Raw genomic sequence first — 23,120 nt, forward strand, 5'->3', positions numbered from 1 at the left:
TGCACGCCCCCTGCAAGTGCTGGAAGGAGCACCCGCAGTCCAGTTCCTGATAGTCAGATTGAAGATGTCAGTGTTGAAGTACACCAGGATGAGGAGGATATGGGTGTTGCTGGCGCTGGGGAGGAAATTGACCAGGAGGATTCTGATGGTGAGGTGGTTTGTTTAAGTCAGGCACCCGGGGAGACACCTGTTGTCCGTGGGAGGAATAGGGCCGTTGACATGCCTGGTGAAAATACCAAAAAAATCAGCTCTTCGGTGTGGAAGTATTTCACCAGAAATGCGGACAACAGGTGTCAAGCCGTGTGTTCCCTTTGTCAAGCTGTAATAAGTAGGGGTAAGGACGTTAACCACCTCGGAACATCCTCCCTTATACGTCACCTGCAGCGCATTCATAATAAGTCAGTGACAAGTTCAAAAACTTGGGCCGACAGCGGAAGCAGTCCACTGACCAGTAAATCCCTTCCTCTTGTAACCAAGCTCACGCAAACCACCCCACCAACTCCCTCAGTGTCAATTTCCTCCTTCCCCAGGAATGCCAATAGTCCTGCAGGCCATGTCACTGGCAATTCTGACGAGTCCTCTCCTGCCTGGGATTCCTCTGATGCATCCTTGCGTGTAACGCCTACTGCTGCTGGCGCTGCTGTTGTTGCTGCTGGGAGTCGATGGTCATCCCAGAGGGGAAGTCGTAAGCCCACTTGTACTACTTCCAGTAAGCAATTGACTGTCCAACAGTCCTTTGCGAGGAAGATGAAATATCACAGCAGTCATCCTGTTGCAAAGCGGATAACTGAGTCCTTGACAACTATGTTGGTGTTAGACGTGCGTCCGGTATCCGCCGTTAGTTCACAGGGAACTAGACAATTTATTGAGGCAGTGTGCCCCCGTTACCAAATACCATCTAGGTTCCACTTCTGTAGGCAGGCGATACCGAGAATGTACACGGACGTCAGAAAAAGACTCACCAGTGTCCTAAAAAATGCAGTTGTACCCAATGTCCACTTAACCACGGACATGTGGACAAGTGGAGCAGGGCAGGGTCAGGACTATATGACTGTGACAGCCCACTGGGTAGATGTATGGACTCCCGCCGCAAGAACAGCAGCGGCGGCACCAGTAGCAGCATCTCGCAAACGCCAACTCTTTCCTAGGCAGGCTACGCTTTGTATCACCGCTTTCCAGAATACGCACACAGCTAAAAACCTTACGGCAACTGAGGAAGATCATCGCAGAATGGCTTACCCCAATTGGACTCTCCTGTGGATTTGTGGCATCGGACAACGCCAGCAATATTGTGTGTGCATTAAATATGGGCAAATTCCAGCACGTCCCATGTTTTGCACATACCTTGAATTTGGTGGTGCAGAATTTTTAAAAAAACGACAGGGGCGTGCAAGAGATGCTGTCGGTGGCCAGAAGAATTGCGGGACACTTTCGGCGTACAGGCACCACGTACAGAAGACTGGAGCACCACCAAAAACTACTGAACCTGCCCTGCCATAATCTGAAGCAAGAAGTGGTAACGAGGTGGAATTCAACCCTCTATATGCTTCAGAGGTTGGAGGAGCAGCAAAAGGCCATTCAAGCCTATACAATTGAGCACGATATAGGAGGTGGAATGCACCTGTCTCAAGTGCAGTGGAGAATGATTTCAACGTTGTGCAAGGTTCTGATGCCCTTTGAACTTGCCACACGTGAAGTCAGTTCAGACACTGCCAGCCTGAGTCAGGTCATTCCCCTCATCAGGCTTTTGCAGAAGAAGCTGGAGGCATTGAAGAAGGAGCTAAAAGGGAGCGATTCCGCTAGGCATGTGGGACTTGTGGATGCAGCCCTTAATTCGCTTAACAAGGATTCACGGGTGGTCAATCTGTTGAAATCAGAGCACTACATTTTGGCCACCGTGCTCGATCCTAGATTTAAAACCTACCTTGGATCTCTCTTTCCGGCAGACACAAGTCTGCTGGGGTGCAAAGACCTGCTGGTGACAAAATTGTCAAGTCAAGCGGAACGCGACCTGTCAACATCTCCTCCTTCACATTCTCCCGCAACTGGGGGTGCGAGGAAAAGGCTCAGAATTCCGAGCCCACCCGCTGGCGGTGATGCAGGGCAGTCTGGAGCGACTGCTGATGCTGACATCTAGTCCGGACTGAAGGACCTGACAACGATTACGGACATGTCGTCTACTGTCACTGCATATGATTCTCTCAACATTGAAAGAATGGTGGAGGATTATATGAGTGACCGCATCCAAGTAGGCACGTCAGACAGTCCGTACTTATACTGGCAGGAAAAAGAGGCAATTTGGAGGCCCTTGCACAAACTGGCTTTATTCTACCTAAGTTGCCCTCCCACAAGTGTGTACTCCGAAAGAGTGTTTAGTGCCGCCGCTCACCTTGTCAGCAATCGGCGTACGAGGTTACATCCAGAAAATGTGGAGAAGATGATGTTCATTAAAATGAATTATAATCAATTCCTCCGCGGAGACATTGACCAGCAGCAATTGCCTCCACAAAGTACACAGGGAGCTGAGATGGTGGATTCCAGTGGGGACGAATTGATAATCTGTGAGGAGGGGGATGTACACGGTGATATATCGGAGGATGATGATGAGGTGGACATCTTGCCTCTGTAGAGCCAGTTTGTGCAAGGAGAGATTAATTGCTTCTTTTTTGGTGGGGGTCCAAACCAACCCGTCATATCAGTCACAGTCGTGTGGCAGACCCTGTCACTGAAATGATGGGTTGGTTAAAGTGTGCATGTCCTGTTTATACAACATAAGGGTGGGTGGGAGGGCCCAAGGACAATTCCATCTTGCACCTCTTTTTTCTTTTATTTTTCTTTGCGTCATGTGCTGTTTGGGGAGGGTTTTTTGGAAGGGACATCCTGCGTGACACTGCAGTGCCACTCCTAGATGGGCCCGGTGTTTGTGTCGGCCACTAGGGTCGCTAATCTTACTCACACAGCTACCTCATTGCGCCTCTTTTTTTCTTTGCGTCATGTGCTGTTTGGGGAGGGTTTTTTGGAAGGGACATCCTGCGTGACACTGCAGTGCCACTCCTAGATGGGCCAGGTGTTTGTGTCGGGCACTTGGGTCGCTGAGCTTAGTCACACAGCTACCTCATTGCACCTCTTTTTTTGTTTGCGTCATGTGCTGTTTGGGGAGTGTTTTTTGGAAGGGCCATCCTGCGTGACACTGCAGTGCCACTCCTAGATGGGCCAGGTGTTTGTGTCGGCCACTAGGGTCGCTTAGCTTAGTCATCCAGCGACCTCGGTGCAAATTTTAGGACTAAAAATAATATTGTGAGGTGTGAGGTATTCAGAATAGACTGAAAATGAGTGGAAATTATGGTTTTTGAGGTTAATAATAATATGGGATCAAAATGACCCCCAAATTCTATGATTTAAGCTGTTTTTTAGGGTTTTTTGAAAAAAACACCCGAATCCAAAACACACCCGAATCCGACAAAAAAAATTCGGTGAGGTTTTGCCAAAACGCGGTCGAACCCAAAACACGGCCGCGGAACCGAACCCAAAACCAAAACACAAAACCCGAAAAATTTCAGGCGCTCATCTCTACTATCCAGATAGTAGTAATATATCCACCATAATATTAGTACACCTCCACCCCACCAAGCAAATAGCAGTAATATACCCCCATAATATTACTATACTGTCATCCTGTTAACATTAACCCCTCAGATAAAATAAGTATACCCCTAGACTGCATAGCCCCTGCAGTTCCCCTTATACTTACCTCTGCAGGAAGTAAGCTGCCTGGTCTCAGCAGACTGGCATTTGGGTGAAGGGGAGTCACACAGATAGGGTAAGGAGAGGAGAGAAAGGGAGGGGCTTCACAAAGCAGAAGGGGCAGAGTCCCAGCCAAGAGCCGAGGGAGTTTAGGCATCATCACTGCAGCCTATTGGTAGCAGTGTGTGAAGGACTTTTCTGTACAGCGATAGCAGCAGTGTCAGCCCAAATGATGGCAACAATGTAGCTGCATGACCTCAGAGCCAAACTAAGAAAGTTTCCTGTTGGTCCAGTAGGTCCCTTGTGCAAGGGTGGCCACGGGTTACTTGCCCCTTCAGTCACCCCCTTAATTTGGCTCTGACCCTACCTATCCCTATCTTCATACTCCTCAAAGCTTCTGTATTTATTTTCCTGTTATCTCATGTTCTGATTTAAAGTGTGTTGATTAATCTCTGAAGGGTACGCAGACACCATGTGATGCCAAATAAATAAAAGATCAGAACAATAATACAAATCACAAATGCCGAAGTACCTTTCCACAGATTAAGGCAAAATGAAAGAGGGACATCATTTCCTGAAGACTAAACTTAAATAGGATAATCAGAGCATGAAGAATTACATTTCCAATTCTGAGGACTGGTAAATATATATTAAAAAGGAATCAATATAATTTCTGATTTCTAATATACAGTATGCCAAACTGACCAGATACAGTCATCAAAGAGGAACAACAGAGAAACAAGATAGAAAAAAAACATATAAAAGTTACTATATAGCCTTAAAAGACTGAATATCAATCTGAATTGTAGGTATGGTATCGGGATCCCAGCACTTGGGATGCCATCGGTCAGAATACCGACAGCGGCATCTCAACATGCAGGATCCTGACACGCTAACCCTCCCCATTTCCCCCAATAACCCTAACACTCCATTCTTGCAGCCTGGCCCTAACGGAACATAACCCCTTTCCCGCAACCTAACTCTAACACTCCCCAATGGTGCCTAACCCTAACGCCCGCTCCCCGCAGCATAATCCTAACCCTCCTTCTTATTGCCTAACCCTAACCCTCCCCCCACTCCCCGCAGCCTGACCCTAACCCTCCCCGGCATACTTACAATCAGGATGCTGGCAGTCGGGATTCCAGTGCCAGCAGTCATTGTGATCCATGTCGGGATCTGGATCAGCAGTATGCTGACTGGATCCCTGACTTGTATCCTGGTGCACTGTTCATAAGACTTGTGATTAGGCCACAGCTGCAGTGTTTAGCAATGCCACTGACAAAATATACTGTAAATATCAGTTTCAAAAGCTTGTTGGCCATTTAATTTGTTTAAATTAATAATGTCATTAAATTCATTTCTTTTTATTTTGCAGTTCACAGACAATGGAGTTATTATTTTCCAACGTAATTATTATGATCCTATTTATACAATGAGTTACCCTCATAGCTCTTTCTACAACAACGACTACTCTACTCCGCCCATGATTGCTGTGTTCTGGGCAGATGCTGATTTCTCCCGTATGGGGGAGCTATACTACCAGGTGAGGGACCCCGTTATGTAACATGGGTGTTAATGTGATCATATTGTTGATGCTTTGTATGCATACTTCTGCAGTGTGAAATAAATGAGTACATCTTAAACTAAATATTATTTTAAAAATGATTGTGAATAGTTGCAATAGCCTGATTTATAAGACAAGTTCATTAGAGCAGTGGTTCTCAAACTCGGTCCTCAGGACCCCACACAGTGCATGTTTTGCAGGTAACCCAGCAGGTGCACAGGTGTATTAATGACTCACTGACACATTTTAAAAGGTCCACAGGTGGAGTTAATTATTTCACTTGTGATTCTGTGAGGCAGTGGCGGATCTAGACTTAACTTTTAGGGGGGGCGGTTTAAGAATGATGACTCCTCCCCCTAATCATAGCCCCTCCCACTTAGTAATGCCCTTCCCGTACGCTTCTAAAATTTCCTATTGTTGCCATTACTAATAAAATGTTGCCAGTTAGTGGAGAGAACCCTGCGCACTGGTGATACAGACTGGCGAATCGCCATTCCTTCCATCAGGGGTGGTAGAGGATAAGACAGTAGGGCAATTTAAACATGCATGGGATAGACATAAGGATATTCTTACAAAGAAATAAGGATCAGATAAGGTTAGAGATAAAAATAATGTAAAAAATAAAAAAAAAGGGGCAGACTAGATGGGCCAAGTGGTTCTTATCTGCCGACAAATTCTGTTTCTACAGCACACAGAATGAGCCGAAATTCACATTATAGCACACTGAATGAGCCGACATTCACATTATAGCACACTGTATGAGCTGAAATTCACATCATAGCACACTGAATGAGCCGAAATTTACATTGTAGCACACTGTATGAGCCGAAATTCACATTATAGCACACTGAATGAGCCGAAATTCACATTGTAGCACACTGAATGAGCCGAAATTTACATTGTAGCACACTGAATGAGCCGAATTTCACATCATAGCCACTGAATGAGCCGAAATTTACATTGTAGCACACTGAATGAGCCGAAATTCACATTGAAGCACACTGAATGAGCCGAAATTCACATTGTAGCACACTGCATGAGCCGAAATTCACATGATAGCACGCAGAATGAGGGAAAATTCACATGATAGCACGCAGAATGAGGGAAAAATCACATTATAGCACACTGTATGAGGCAAAAATTACGTTATAGCACGCAGAATGAGCCGAAATTGACATTATAGCACGCAGAATGAGGCAAAATTCACATGATAGCACGCAGAATGAGGGAAAAATCACATTATAGCACACTGTATGAGGCAAAAATGACATGATAGCACGCAGAATGAGGCAAAATTGACATGATAGCACGCAGAATGAGGCAAAATTCACATTATAGCACGCAGAATGAGGCAAAATTCACATGATAGCACGCAGAATGAGGGAAAAATCACATTATAGCACACTGTATGAGGCAAAAATGACATGATAGCACGCAGAATGAGGCAAAATTGACATGATAGCACGCAGAATGAGGCAAAATTCACATGATAGCACGCAGAATGAGGCAAAATTCACATTATAGCACGCAGAATGAGGCAAAATTCACATGATAGCACGCAGAATGAGGGAAAAATCACATTATAGCACACTGTATGAGGCAAAAATGACATGATAGCACGCAGAATGAGGGAAAAATCACATTATAGCACACTGTATGAGGCAAAATTCACATGATAGCACGCATAATGAGCCGAAATTGACATTATAGCACGCAGAATGAGGCAAAATTCACATGATAGCATGCAGAATGAGCCGAAATTGACATTATAGCACGCAGAATGAGGCAAAATTCACATGATAGCACGCAGAATGAGGCAAAATTCACATGATAGCACGCAGAATGAGGCAAAATTCACATGATAGCACGCAGAATGAGGCAAAATTCACATGATAGCACGCAGAATGAGGCAAAATTCACATGATAGCACGCAAAATGAGGCAAAATTCACATGATAGCACGCAGAATGAGGGAAAAATCACATTATAGCACACGGTATGAGGCAAAAATGACATAGCACACAGAATGAGGCAAAATTTAGCCAAATAATGCAGGGAGAAGAGGGGGGGGGGGGGGGAGAGAAATGGGAGACACACACACACACACTCACACTCACACACACTCCCACCTCATAGATGGAGGCCGGGTCCCGCCGCGGTATTGGGAACGGGGTGCAGAGCGGTGCAGCGCGGCGGGGGACGAAGACAAAGAGAGAGTGTCCTGACGCGCGTACAGGAAGGAGGGGGCATGGTCAGAACAGAGGTCGCTGTACGCGCATCAGGACGCTCCTCTCTCTCCTCGTACCCCGCCGCGCTGCACCGCTCTCCACCCCGTTCCCAATACCGGCCTCCATCCCGGTGCCGGTATATGTAGGGGGGGCGTTCGCCCTAATCGCCCCCCGCTAAATCCGCCACTGCTGTGAGGAGACCTGCAAAACATGCACTGTGTGGGGTCCTGAGGACCGAGCTTGAGAACCTGTGCATTAGAGTAATGCAACATAGACAATTACTTGATACACTGAGAGTTAATGAACACATATAAAGAACATGTTTTAAATCATCTTTGGTTAATCACTGCTTTGCTGTTGCTCTACAGCAGCTATTTACATATTTTATGTATAAACGTTTGGTGTCACAATCATCATTTCCTCAAATATCACTGTGGGCCTGATTCAGAAGTTGTCGATATGCCGATGTATGAGCACTTGACCGATGTTTTTTGTGTTGCACATGCATCAGTATCACACTGTCCATGTGGTGCAATGGTTTACCGACAGTGCTCGAGTCATGGTGAGGATTTGGGGTTACTCAGAAGTTCAGTTGTGCCCCCATTTTTGTATGCAAGTGGCAGATCAGCTACGCCTGTGCTGGGTGTCTCTCTGTAAAAAATAGGGAGACTGCAGCATTATCATATATTCTCACTAAAACACACTCACACAGCCACACAGTGGATTAGTATCCAACTTTGAATCAGGCTCTGTTTTCTCTAATGCCCCTAATATGAGGGTTTTATTATGGGATGTAACCTGGTGTAAAAGTAAATGTTCTCATGTGATACTGTATTATTATTAAATGTAGTATTTACTCCAAGTTTAAAAAGTGATGATGTCAATCTTCAACTGCAAATACGTGAATATAAGAGAGAATCTGAAATAATTACACTACCTACTTTGGAAGATTAGAAAGGTAATATTAACTGATAGCTTTGGAGGGGTTCACTATGGCTGGCCGGCGGTCGGGCTCCCGGCGACCAGCATCCCGGCGCCGGGAGCCCGACCGCCGGCTTACCGACAGCGTGGCGAGCGCAAATGAGCCCCTTGCGGGCTCGCTGTGCTCGCCACGCTACGGGCACGGTGGCGCGCTACGCGCGCCACACTAGTTTATTCTCCCTCTATGGGGGTCGTGGACCCCCACGAGGGAAAATAAGTGTCGGTATGCCGGCTGTCGGGCTCCCGGCGCCGGTATACTGAGCGCCGGGAGCCCGACCGCCGGCATACAGAAGACCACCCCTTTGGAGATGTCCATTTTACTCTTAAGGTTGGGCAGTACTACACTATTCAGTAGTACGGATAGACCTGGAAAACAGAGTAGACAATCAGCATTGTACCAACTGCAGTATTATGCTATGGTTACTCTACCCCAAGAGTTTTCAAATAGCATTAGTGTCATTCATGCAAGAAAATATGCTAATGCCCTTTGTGAGCCTTGAGCCTGTCACCTTGTGACCTGCAAACCTGTGTACCTCACAGCTGAGCCATGGCAGGAGTGGGTCTGGGACTGAGGGTCGACAGCAAAAAGGTCAACACACCTTAGGTCGAAGCCAATTGGTCGACACACCTTAGGTCGACATGGACAAAAGGTCGACATGGTCAAAAGGTCGACAGGAACAAGGTCGACATGGAAAAAGGTCGACATGAGTTTTTTATGTTTTTTTGGTGTCGTTTTCTTCGTAGAGTGACCGGGAACCCCAATTAGTGCACCGCGTCCCCTCACATGGCTCGCTTAGCTCGCCATGCTTCGGGCATGGTGCCTTCGCTCCGCTACCGCTTCGCTCGCCACACTTTACCGTTCCAATCGTAGTCCACGTGGATCGTTAAGTATGAAAAGGTTCCAAAAAAGAAAAAAATCGTGAAAAAGTCATGTCGACCTTTTTCCATGTCGACCTTGTTCCTGTCGACCTTTTGTCCATGGCGACCTTTTGTCCATGTCGACCTTAGGTGTGTCGACCAATTGGCGTCGACCTAAGGTGTGTCGACCTTTTTGCTGTCGACCTGGAGTCCGGATACCGGCAGGAGTAGCTGATCTTGTGTCTAATGACTCAACTTTCTCATCTGTATTGGCCTCTCCTCCCACTTCTTGGCCACAGCCAATCCCCTACGAGCTGTGGGTACATAAAGGAGGAAGTCAGTTACATCTGTTTCTAATTTTTGTAGTTCATCCCTTCATCTTGCTGCTCCTGTTCCAATTCCATATTGCTTTCTCACTTCTGGGACTTCAGCTTTGGCTTTGTATGATTCCAGCTCTGAAACCCCTGCCAACGTTCTTGACTATGGCTCTGCTTAATCACTTGATTAATTGCAACTCAAATTGTCAACCTGCAAACTGAATCTCTGACTTGGATATTGGCTCTATTTTTGCCCGTAACTTCAAACCATTTAGATCCTATCACTGAAACCTCATTACTGCTGACTTTCGTCTGTAATTGGCTGTGACAAAGAGAATGTGTATAATATTTTTTGTCTTTATGTTTATTGTTAATGATGAGACTACGGCTGATGTGTAACTAACACCTGCAGTAGAGTTGCCACGGACAACTCACTTTTTGAAAGAGGTGAGTACAGTAGTAAAGAACCATGAGAACCATTCTCTCACAGGAGATTCCATTTTTATAAGAAGAGTTTCACTTTTAGATATCAATGTTTGTAAATAGCTGCTCCTTATAAAGTAGTTATAAATGTAGATCCTTAAACAAGCTTTCTTTGCTCAGGTATATGACTTCCAGGCATCACAATATCAAAATATGATCTTCAAAAGCAAACTTGAATCTGAGATTAAGGAGTATTTCCCTTACCTGAATTTTAAAGCCACCTGGGCAATAAAGATAAGTTGGGTGGATGTTCTTCCATATCCTGCATATCAGTTCAACTCCGCAGAGGTGAGATTATAGACTGGGACATCTGTGTAAGGCAGTTACAGGACTTCTGGGTTGGATGTATATTAACCAGCTAATTAAAAAACTTTTGTAAGGTAATTCATGCACATTTATTTAAAAAAAATAGACATAATAAATATATGCAGTCCACGTTATCTGCTTTTTTCTTTTAATAATTGATTATAATAAGATAAATAGTTAATTCTGTGTTAATATAAGTAAATAATGAAAACAATATTAAACAATCTTAGATCAAATAATCCGGTTTATGAGGCTGTTAAATCCAAAGAAATTTTGTTACATAAGGAGCTCCTCTATCAGAACATATTGTAGCTCCAGTAAACACTAAGACAAGATATGTGTCTGCAAATTAATTTCAAAGATATGTTCCAACAATAAGAGTGTGGCCTCGTGGAAAGGGGCATGCCCTCAAGACCCGATACTTATTTTCATCACTCTCGGTGTCCCAGAGATGATGGGCTGCCCCTGACGACTGTATGCAGTGGCGGCTCCTACACCGTGACAGGAGCCAAGTGCTTCATGTAATGTTACATTGCAGCACTCTGCTCTTATCACTGAAGAGGGGCTAGCATTTTGGTGTCACCCATAGCCATAACTACGTGTAGGCATCTGCTAACCCACACACATCACACAGGGCCATGCTGCACAAGAGAAACCAGCATGCAGCCGACAAGCTGCAGTGCCCGGCAACCTTGTCAGCATGTGATATAGATTGGCTGCCGGGCGCTGTAGCTTGTTGTCTCCATGATGTGGTCTCCCCCGCTGGCGCTGTTACAGGATGTGATAGCTGCTCCCCCCCCCACCAGCACTGTTGTCTCGCGGCGCCGGCATCTAGGAGCAGAGAGGTGACTCCCCCGTGTTGTGGGCTCCCAGGAAGTGTGGCGGCTCCCCCGATGGCAAGCAAGTCTATCCCTCCCTTTCTCTTTCTCTCTCTCCCCTTCACTCTCTTTCTCCTCTCCCTCTGCCTTATGTGTAAAAAAGGGGGACTGTCTGCCTAATATGTAAAAAGGGTGACTGCCTGTCTAATGTGTAAAAATGGGGACTCTTCTTGCCTAATGTGTAAAAAGGGAGATTCTGCCCCTCTAATGTGTAAAAATGGGGATTCTGCCTATCTAATGTGTTAAAAGGGGGAATCTGCCTGTCTAATGTGTAAAAAAGGGGGGACTCTGCCTGCCTAATGTGTAAAATAGGGGGACTCTGCCTGCGTAATGTGTAAAAAGAGGGACTCTGCATGTCTAATGTGTAAAAAAGGGGGACTCTGCCTGCGCTATGTATAAAAAGAGGGACTCTGTCTAATGTGTAAAAAAGGGGGACTTTGCCTGCGCTATGTATAAAAAGAGGGACTCTGTCTAATGTGTAAAAAAGGGGGACTCTGCCTGCGCTATGTGTAAAAAGAGGGACTCTGTCTAATGCGTAAAAAGGGGGACTCACACAGCGCTAAAATGTCTAGTCACGGCACTGGTGTCACCCTTAGTGGGGGACACCCAGGTGCAGCCCACAAACCCCACACCCCAGTAGTGAAGCCACTGCATTTATTTATAATTGTAATAGATTCATTAGCTATAGTCACAACTAGTACTGTAGTTTGACTTGTATCTGTTTTCAGAGTTTATATACCTTTTCGAACCTTTTACTGTATGCATACTAATTCACCTTCAAATTATTTATATGACACATCAATATATATAGAAGTTGTAACAATTTACAGTAACTGTTATTTTGGAGGTTTAACCCTAATTTATTTAAAAACATTGACCTATACTGTGTATACGACCAGTTTTGATGGCTCTGTCCCACGTGTTTCCTGCAGACAAGCACCTACCAAGCTGTACTAGTCACAGATGGCATCTTCTCTTTCTGTCTGATGCGATATGCTGATGGCGGAATGAACTGGCGATATTATTCACTGCCTACATACTACATGCCAAAACTGGGCTACTTCAGGTATATATATTCTGTACCCTATTGTATGACAGGAAAAATCAGAGTGCATTTGTTATGTATAATGTAAGATTTGTGGTGTCATCATACTGTATTATGTGTATGGTACAACTGCCTCATCTTAGATACGGATTTCTCCTTCTAACACAAATTATCAATGTATGGCACGCTATACAGAGCACATTATACTAAGTAATTGTAGCAGTTACAAACTATTGGATATACAGTAAATCCAGCAAAAAAATTAGAACTAGGAGCTTAAATAAGTGAAGATATAAATATTACATACAAATAATTAGTGTCAAAACTCCAATAAATAAAAGCTGCTGGTTCAAGGGGAAACAAAACCTATTGTTAACAAAATAAACACAGACAACTAAATGCATGTATAAATTGTCATATACTTTACATACTGTACAATTTCAATAGGTGACTCAGCAGTAGGTAGAGAGAACGGCACATCAATAGTGATTATGTGAATATGTAATTTGAGAGGAGCATAATAACCTGTGTTGATGGTGAAGTCCAATAAAGATGTAGATGCAGGCTAGCAGCACAATGGACTTCTCCTCTGGATATGGGATCACAGGCAAGGTGTATGCAGTCTGGGATACTGTGTGTCTCCCTAATGCAGCGATAATATGAAGGTGTAGACAGTGTCGGACTGGGGCATGAAGGGCCCACCGGGGAATGCCGTGGTAGGGGCCATTGTTTAGGCATTTGGTCAGTCTCCAGAGAGGGTGTGGCCAGCCGCTACATTGGTTTGCCTAACCATTAGTGAGATCATGGGCTGGGCCACTTGACAAATATATAAATACTGCTAGTGCTAGTGCGTGCATGATAATGTACCATATAAATATTGGAAATGCACTGTAGAGAATACATCATAGTCTTGTGCAGTATAATGTAATATATGTATAATGTATGATTCAAGAACATAGTCTGGAACCTGATCCCTAGAGGAGAAGGAGGGCCCCCAGGAAGTGGGGCTCACCGGTGGTTTCCCCTGTACCCCTGTGGGCCAGTCTGACCCTGGGTGTAGATGCACGCTTGCAGCACAGTGAAAGCCTCTCTAGGTATGTGATCACATCACAGGCAGGGTATACGGTCAGCCGATCCCACGGGCAGGTATATGAAGTCAAGAACTCTGTGTGCTTCCCTCAAGCAGCAGCAATATTGGAGCATGCTTCAATCTGCAGATGTCCAATTCCCCTCCAATGTTTGCTCCTACATTCTCCTGATTCAGGTCAGGTTGCCAAGTGAAAAAGTTAGCAACAGATTAAAATACTCCACTCCTCTGATGTGTTTCCTATCTGTGCAGGACCACTATGAAGAAGGACAATTTATTCCTCAATCAGGGAAGGCACCAAGAGCTGCCTAGTCATGAGAGAAACCATCAGGGACAGGACATGCACAGGATGGAATGTTACAACTATCACAATAGCGTTCATAATAGGGGTGGACAACTAGGAAACATACATTATAAGCGCAGGCAGGCCCTACATACAAAACTCTTTCAACTAATTGTGGATGAGTCAGTCGAAATTATGCCACACAGTTAAACCCTTCTGCTCTAGGACATTTGATGCAAAGGCATTCATGTCTGAGAAACTATGTCAGTGCCTTGGAACTTTACTCTGATTTAACTGTTACCCCCTGCTAATAAACAAACTCACATTTATTTAATAAACTGACAATAGACTGATGTCTTCCTCCAAGAGAAGTGAGGGCCCAGAAGCCACGATCATTAGAGCTAAATGTTTTTCTGAAAAAAAAAGAAAGCTAATGACTTCCAGGAATTATTATAGGATGTGGAAGACTTGCATTTCTGACATGATAATAAGGGCTTTACTATCTCTTCTTTAGGCTGGAGCATTTAATGCTCTTTTAGCATTATGGTCTGGATTGGTGTTTTAGACTTAGCTCTCTGAAGGTTCAGATCATGCACCCTTCCAGAGGTGCACCCTTTTTTACAGGCAGTACTCAGGGGCGCTTTAAGAGAGGAGGAGGCCCGTGTTCAGTCGCCTCCGTTCGGGCCCCCTTCTCTCTGCCGGCAGTGCTGAGAGTCTGAGCGCTAGAGTGCTCAGACTCTACTGCGCATGCGCATATCTCCGGGAAAATGGTGCGGCGGCCATTTTCCTTAAGATTTCTCTACTGTGCATGCGCAGAACTCTGTGAAAATGGCAGCTGAGCCATTTTCATGGTGTTTTAACAGCGATGCGGATGCCGGCGCTGGACTCCGGAGAGGTGAGTATTTTAAAAATGGGTGCAGTGTATGTGGTGGGAGCCCCCTCTGGACCCAGGGGCCCGTGTGCACCCATTATAGAAATGCCAGTCGCAGTAATACTGTATATACAACATCCATACATCTCCAAATACCTCCTTGATGTCTCAGCTTGTTGTTTACAGCCTTATAGTATCATCCTTTCTAATGTTGGATTCAGTGGAATTGCAGTTCCTTCCTTGAAAAACAATGATATCTACAGAGCTAGGAGAGTCTTATTTCTGGGTGCTCGTCTTGTTAGTCTCCTTTTATTATCTTTTAGGAAGACAGGGTTGTTCTTAGGACTAAACCTTCCTTTCAGACAAATGTGTTTTCCAGAGTCTACCTTAACCAGGACAATGTGATTGTGACTTGTGACTCTGACCTTAGGCAGCTTGAACAGGAGTGCTCTTCACTCCCTAAATGTTTTCAGTGCTTTGATGCTCTGGGATCCATGAAGTGCATATTGATATTTGGACAAGATACTGTAGGTTTGTTGGATTCCAAGCAAACCACTTCTAGATTGATTACTTTGCTAATTTGTCTTTCATGCTGACAAGAAGGTGCATTTTACCAGACTGCTCAGTGTCTCATAAACTACATAGGGCCTTGTGACTGTGCCAGGTAACAACCTGGTCTTTGGTCAGTACATTCAACAGTTTACAGATTCAACAATTCTATACCCAAATATAACAGTTGTAGACAGTTTTAGACACAATGGGGTAAATTTACTAAGATTCGTATTTTCCCGTTTGAGGTCAAAGTTCAATCACGAATGACATCGAAAGTGTAAATATGCAACTTTTTGAATTGATTACGACTAATTTACTAAGCTGCCGTATTCTGCATTTTCGGGTTTTCCGATGTCGATGTCATTCGTTTTTTTTGGCAGTGTTTTACGTGAGTGACTTGTAAAACACTGCCGACTTTAATACAATGAATCTCGGCCGGATCTGAGAGATCCGTGCTGGGCTTCATTGTGCACTTTGTTAAAAAAAAAAAAAGTTTAAATGTAAAAAAAAAATTGCGTGGGGTCCCCCCTCCTAAGGCAAACCAGCCTCGGGCTCTTTGAGCCGATCCTGGTTGCAGAAATATGGGGGAAAAATGGACAGGGGTTCCCCCATATTTAAACAACCAGCATCGGGCTCTGCGCCTGGTACTGGTTCCAAAAATACGGGGGACAAAAAGAGTAGGGGTCCCCTGTATTTTTGAAACCAGCACCGGGCTCCACTAGCTGGACAGATAATGCCACAGCCGGGGGTCACTTTTATACAGTGCCTTGCGGCCGTGGCATCAAATATCCAACTAGTCACCCCTGGCCGGGGTACCCTGGGGGAGTGGGGACCCCTTCAATCAAGGGGTCCCCCCCCAGCCACCCAAGGGCCAGGGGTGAAGCCCGAGGCTGCCCCCCCCATCCAATGGGCTGCGGATGGGGGGCTGATAGCCTTTGTTCAAAGTGAATGATATTGTATTTAGTAGCAGTACTACAAGGCCCAGCAAGCCTCCCCCGCAAGCTGGTACATGGAGAACCACAAGTACCAGCATGCGGCGGAAAAATGGGCCCGCTGGTACCTGTAGTACTACTACTAAAAAAATACCCCAATAAAGACAACATACACACACCTTGAAAGTATAACTTTAATACATCCATCCACACCTCCATATACACATACTTACCTTATGTTCCCACGCAGGTCGGTCCTCTTCTCCAGTAGAATCCATGGTGTACCTGTAGAAAAAATTATACTCACATAATCCATGGTTGAAGGCTCCTCTGCTTGTAATCCTTTTGTAATCCACGTACTTGAAAAAATAAAAAAACGGATACCCGACCACGAACTGAAAGGGGACCCATGTTTTCACATGGGACCCCTTTCCCCGAATGCCAGAAACCCACTCTGACTGATGTCTAAGTGGGTTTCTTCAGCCAATCAGGGAGCGCCACATTGTGGCACCCTCCTGATCGGCTGTGTGCTCCTGTACTGTCTGACAGGCGGCACACGGCAGTGTTACAATGTAGCGCCTATGCGCTCCATTTTAACCAATGGTGGGAACTTTGTGGTCAGCGGTGAGGTCACTCTCGGTCAACCGCAGGATTCTCATGGATTCTCATGGATCCGTGCATGCCTATACAAACACGGGATAAAAAAGCAGGTCTGTTTTTTTTAGCACTTTTTCACGATTTGTATTTTAGCACGGCAGTGTTTGTGTTTTGCACTTTTTAGTAAATGACCGATTTCTACCAAATTGCAGGCGTATTTGACCGATGGTGTATTGATTCGTGATTTTTTCCTAGGACTTCCAAAATATTACGAATGCCCTCATCACTGCCGTGATTTTTGCTTAGTAAATTACCGAGATGACACTTTGAAGAAAAAACGGCATCTCGGTCAAAATCGGGACCTTAGTAAATATACCCCAATGTGTAAATTTATTAAGATGGGAGTTCTATTTAAGATGGGATTTTGCCCATAACAACCAATCAGCTTCTACTTCTCATTTATCTAGCACCTTATAGAAGATAATACCTGGAATCTGATTGCTTGCTATGTGCAACATCCCATCTTAAATAGAACTCCCATCTTAGTAAATTTACCCCAAGGTTCCATGTACAGCAACTTCTCAGCGTAGCCTCTTGTAAAGGCATCTCTGATACATACCAGTGTTCCAGTGTCCTCTGATTTGAAAAAGAGGGATTTTTGCACTTCCATTAAACCCCTTTCTTTGAGTCCATTTGAGAACCACAGTTTACACTCCTGCTCTATTTCTTGTACTCCTTGTTTAAAGTTATATTTAACAGTTGTTATATTTGTTTTCCTCCCTCTTGTTTGCATCTTCCATTGTTCTTTCCTTTGGGGTATTTAAATAAAAAAAGAAAATGAAGATCCCAGCATGCTATTCTTTAGAATGTAAGCTCTTACGAGTAGGGCCCTCTTCCCTTGTGTGTTTATCCTTTCTCTTACTTTAATACTCTTCAAATGCACCAACTCCAGCAGTCCTCTGCCACCTGATACTTATTTCTGTTTCATCCACTAGGGGTCACTGGAGTACTCTTGGGCTATGGACGGGGCGTAGCCGGGAATGGCACATTTAAATATTTAAATTAGTAACTGTCCACCCCCTCCATACTCCCATAGAGACTTCAGTATTTTACTGAGCCAAATAGGAGCGATAGGATGAACAATAGAGAATTACATATAACATTATAACCTAACAGACAACACTAAAGTTGACACATAACGTAACTGACAACTAAACAGTTGGCACAATAATAGATATCACCATGACATCTTAACAATCGATGAGAATGTGTTACTATAAGATCCCCTGAACTTACCACAAGACAGGTAAAAACTGCTCTGGGTGGGCGTCCAGTGCCCCCTGTGGATTCAAAGAAAAGGATTTATCTGGTAAGTACCAAAATCCTATTTTCTTTTTCATCCACTAGGGGTCACTGGAGTACTCTTGGGACGTACCAAAGTTTCCCCGTTGGGTGGGAGAGTTGTATGGCACCTTTAACACTAGACGGCCAAAGCTAGATACTGATGCCATAAACGTATCAAACTTATAAAAGCGCACAAACGTGTGCACTAATGACCATGCCCTGATGACCATGTAGCAGCTCGTCAAAGTTGAGTTGCACGATCTGCTGCCCAGAACGTGTGGAATGGCCTGAAACTAATGTAGGCTGTAGTAGCCTAGCATGAAGATAAACCTGACGTATGGTCAGTTTAATCCACCTGGACAAGGTCTGCTTGGAAGCTGGCCAAGCCATCTTAACTGCATGTTAGAGAACAAACAATGTATCTGTTTTACGTACTGTAGACGTTCGGGCTACATAAACGTGTATAGCGTGTACCACATCCAAAGTAGATGAAGTTCCTGAACCTTCTGATAACACAAGAAATACAATTGATTAATTAATGTGAAAAAATTATACTATCTTTGGTAGGAAAGCGGGATTTGTCTGAAGTTCCGCTCTATCATCATGAAACACCAGATATGGTGGCTTGCACGACAAGTCACCCAATTCTGAAACACGCCTTGCTGAAACTAAGGCTAGCAGAAAACTGTTTTCCAAGTGAGAAACTTAACATCCACTTGTTGTAAGTGTTCAAAATATGAAGACTGTAAAAAATCTAAAACGAGATTCAAGTCCTATGGCACTGTAGGTGGTATAAATGGAGATTGTACTCTGAGGACACCTTGTAGAAAAGTGTGTACTGTTGGCAAAAGGGCCAAACGCCTTTGAAAGTAAATTGACAAGGCAGAGACCTGCACCTTTAGTGTAGATAAACGCAGTCCTCCATGTAACCCAGTCTGTAAACAAATTAGCAAAAGACGGGATAAAATTACGGATAATGTCGGAAATTTCCGAGCTTCACATCACTCTACATAGGCACGCCAAATTCTGTGATAATGAGTTGCCGTAACTAGCCTTCTAGCACTTAACATGGTTGGTATAACAGATTCTGGAATGTCCCACAGCTTCTGGAATGCCACCCCGTCAAACACAGCCGTGCTAAACCGGGGTAAAGAAACGGACCCTGTTGTAACAGGAGAGGCTAAGAATCCTCTGCGAGTAAACCGCGGAGATCCAAGAGCCACACTCTCCGAGGCCAATGAGGTGCCACTAGTATGACTGTCGTGGACTCTCTTTTGATCCACTTTAGCAACAGAGGAAGCAGCGGAAATGGTGGAAACAGATATACAAGGCTGTACGGCCACCCGATCGTGAGAGCATCCACTGCCACTGCCTTTGGATCTCTTGTCCTGGACACATATCCAATTCCAGAGGCCGAACCTTTGTGTGAGATTGTGTACTTGGAGCCACCAGAGTAGTGATACTCTGGCCCTTGGAGACAATCGCACTACCTGATGAACTTGCCCTTGGAAACAATCGCACTACCTGATGACTTTGTAGATGCGATCCTGAGCATCCAGCTGAAAAGGACGGAAAACTTCCGAAATGGAGTGTTTCGAAAGACGGCACCATCTTTCCTAGAGATGAGCGCCTGAAATTTTTCGGGTTTTGTGTTTTGGTTTTGGGTTCGGTTCCGCGGCCGTGTTTTGGGTTCGACCGCGTTTTGGCAAAACCTCACCGAATTTTTTTTGTCGGATTCGGGTGTGTTTTGGATTCGGGTGGTTTTTTCAAAAAACCCTAAAAAACATCTTAAAACATTGAATTTGGGGGTCATTTTGATCCCATAGTATTATTAACCTCAATAACCATAATTAACACTCATTTTCAGTCTATTCTGAACACCTTACACCTCACAATATTATTTTTAGTCCTAAAATTTGCACCGAGGTCGCTGGATGACTAAGCTCAGCGACCCTAGTGGCCGACACAAACACCGGGCCCATCTAGGAGTGGCACTGCAGTGTCACGCAGGATGTCCCTTCCAAAAAACCCTCCCCAAACAGCACATGACGCAAAGAAAAAAAGAGGCGCAATGAGGTAGCTGTGTGAGTAAGATTAGCGACCCTAGTGGCCGACACAAACACCGGGCCCATCTAGGAGTGGCACTGCAGTGTCACGCAGGATGTCCCTTCCAAAAAACCCTCCCCAAACAGCACATGACGCAAAGAAAAAAAGAGGCGCAATGAGGTAGCTGTGTGAGTAAGATTAGCGACCCTAGTGGCCGACACAAACACCTGGCCCATCTAGGAGTGGCACTGCAGTGTCACGCAGGATGTCCCTTCCAAAAAACCCTCCCCAAACAGCACATGACGCAAAGAAAAAAAGAGGCGCAATGAGGTAGCTGACTGTGTGAGAAAGATAAGCGACCCTAGTGGCCGACACAAACACCGGGCCCATCTAGGAGTGGCACTGCAGTGTCACGCAGGATGTCCCTTCCAAAAAACCCTCCCCAAACAGCACATGACGCAAAGAAAAAAAGAGGCGCAATGAGGTAGCTGTGTGAGTAAGATTAGCGACCCTAGTGGCCGACACAAACACCTGGCCCATCTAGGAGTGGCACTGCAGTGTCACGCAGGATGTCCCTTCCAAAAAACCCTCCCCAAACAGCACATGACGCAAAGAAAAAAAGAGGCGCAATGAGGTAGCTGACTGTGTGAGAAAGATAAGCGACCCTAGTGGCCGACACAAACACCGGGCCCATCTAGGAGTGGCACTGCAGTGTCACGCAGGATGTCCCTTCCAAAAAACCCTCCCCAAACAGCACATGACGCAAAGAAAAAAAGAGGCGCAATGAGGTAGCTGTGTGAGTAAGATTAGCGACCCTAGTGGCCGACACAAACACCTGGCCCATCTAGGAGTGGCACTGCAGTGTCACGCAGGATGTCCCTTCCAAAAAACCCTCCCCAAACAGCACATGACGCAAAGAAAAATAAAAGAAAAAAGAGGTGCAAGATGGAATTGTCCTTGGGCCCTTCCCACCCACCCTTATGTTGTATAAACAAAACAGGACATGCACACTTTAACCAACCCATCATTTCAGTGACAGGGTCTGCCACACGACTGTGACTGAAATGACGGGTTGGTTTGGACCCCCACCAAAAAAGAAGCAATTAATCTCTCCTTGCACAAACTGGCTCTACAGAGGCAAGATGTCCACCTCATCATCATCCTCCGATATATCACCGTGTACATCCCCCTCCTCACAGATTATCAATTCGTCCCCACTGGAATCCACCATGTCAGCTCCCTGTGTACTTTGTGGAGGCAATTGCTGCTGGTCAATGTCTCCGCGGAGGAATTGATTATAATTCATTTTAATGAACATCATCTTCTCCACATTTTCTGGATGTAACCACGTACGCCGATTGCTGACAAGGTGAGCGGCGGCACTAAACACTCTTTCGGAGTACACACTTGTGGGAGGGCAACTTAGGTAGAATAAAGCCAGTTTGTGCAAGGGCCTCCAAATTGCCTCTTTTTCCTGCCAGTATAAGTACGGACTGTGTGACGTGCCTACTTGGATGCGGTCACTCATATAATCCTCCACCATTCTTTCAATGTTGAGAGAATCATATGCAGTGACAGTAGACGACATGTCCGTAATGGTTGTCAGGTCCTTCAGTCCGGACCAGATGTCAGCATCAGCAGTCGCTCCAGACTGCCCTGCATCACCGCCAGCGGGTGGGCTCGGAATTCGGATTTGGGATTTCGAAGAATGCACAGTTCTTTGCTGTGCTGCTTTTGCCAGCTTGAGTCTTTTCATTTTTCTAGCGAGAGGCTGAGTGCTTCCATCCTCATGTGAAGCTGAACCACTAGCCATGAACATAGGCCAGGGCCTCAGCCGTTCCTTGCCACTCCGTGTGGTAAATGGCATATTGGCAAGTTTACGCTTCTCCTCCGACAATTTTATTTTAGGTTTTGGAGTCCTTTTTTTTCTGATATTTGGTGTTTTGGATTTGACATGCTCTGTACTATGACATTGGGCATCGGCCTTGGCAGACGACGTTGCTGGCATTTCATCGTCTCGGCCATGACTAGTGGCAGCAGCTTCAGCACGAGGTGGAAGTGGATCTTGATCTTTCCCTAATTTTGGAACCTCAACTTTTTTGTTCTCCATATTTTATAGGCAGAACTAAAAGGCACCTCAGGTAAACAATGGAGATGGATGGATTGGATACTAGTATACAATTATGGACGGACTGCCACGGTTAGGTGGTATAAAAAAACCACGGTTAGGTGGTATATAATACAATTATGGATGGACGGACTGCCTGCCGAGTTCCGACACAGAGGTAGCCACAGCCGTGAACTACCGCACTGTACACTGGTTGATAAAGAGATAGTAGTATACTCGTAACAACTAGTATGACACTATGACGACGGTATAAAGAATGAAAAAAAAACCACGGTTAGGTGGTATATATTATAATAATAATACAATTATGGATGGACGGACTGCCTGCCGACTGCCGACACAGAGGTAGCCACAGCCGTGAACTACCGCACTGTACACTGGTTGATAAAGAGATAGTAGTATACTCGTAACAACTAGTATGACACTATGACGACGGTATAAAGAATGAAAAAAAAACCACGGTTAGGTGGTATATATTATAATAATAATACAATTATGGATGGACGGACTGCCTGCCGACTGCCGACACAGAGGTAGCCACAGCCGTGAACTACCGCACTGTACACTGGTTGATAAAGAGATAGTAGTATACTCGTAACAACTAGTATGACACTATGACGACGGTATAAAGAATGAAAAAAAAACCACGGTTAGGTGGTATATATTATAATAATAATACAATTATGGATGGACGGACTGCCTGCCGACTGCCGACACAGAGGTAGCCACAGCCGTGAACTACCGCACTGTACACTGGTTGATAAAGAGATAGTAGTATACTCGTAACAACTAGTATGACACTATGACGACGGTATAAAGAATGAAAAAAAAACCACGGTTAGGTGGTATATATTATAATAATAATACAATTATGGAT

The 23,120-nt window shown here is 45.0% G+C and overlaps 1 protein-coding gene across 1 annotated transcript in view; it reads left to right on the forward strand.

The window, feature by feature from the left end:
* Positions 1–23,120, forward strand: part of LOC134910910 (mucin-3B-like) — a 380,580-nt gene that overhangs the window by 125,767 nt on the left and 231,693 nt on the right. The window contains exons 12-14 of the mRNA XM_063919296.1: positions 5,120–5,287; positions 10,295–10,462; positions 12,291–12,424. Coding sequence (XP_063775366.1) covers positions 5,120–5,287; positions 10,295–10,462; positions 12,291–12,424 — 470 coding nt within the window. The remainder of the gene's footprint in view (positions 1–5,119; positions 5,288–10,294; positions 10,463–12,290; positions 12,425–23,120) is intronic.

This window comes from Pseudophryne corroboree, chromosome 4, assembly GCF_028390025.1.
Source record: "Pseudophryne corroboree isolate aPseCor3 chromosome 4, aPseCor3.hap2, whole genome shotgun sequence".
Taxonomy (NCBI): domain Eukaryota; kingdom Metazoa; phylum Chordata; class Amphibia; order Anura; family Myobatrachidae; genus Pseudophryne; species Pseudophryne corroboree.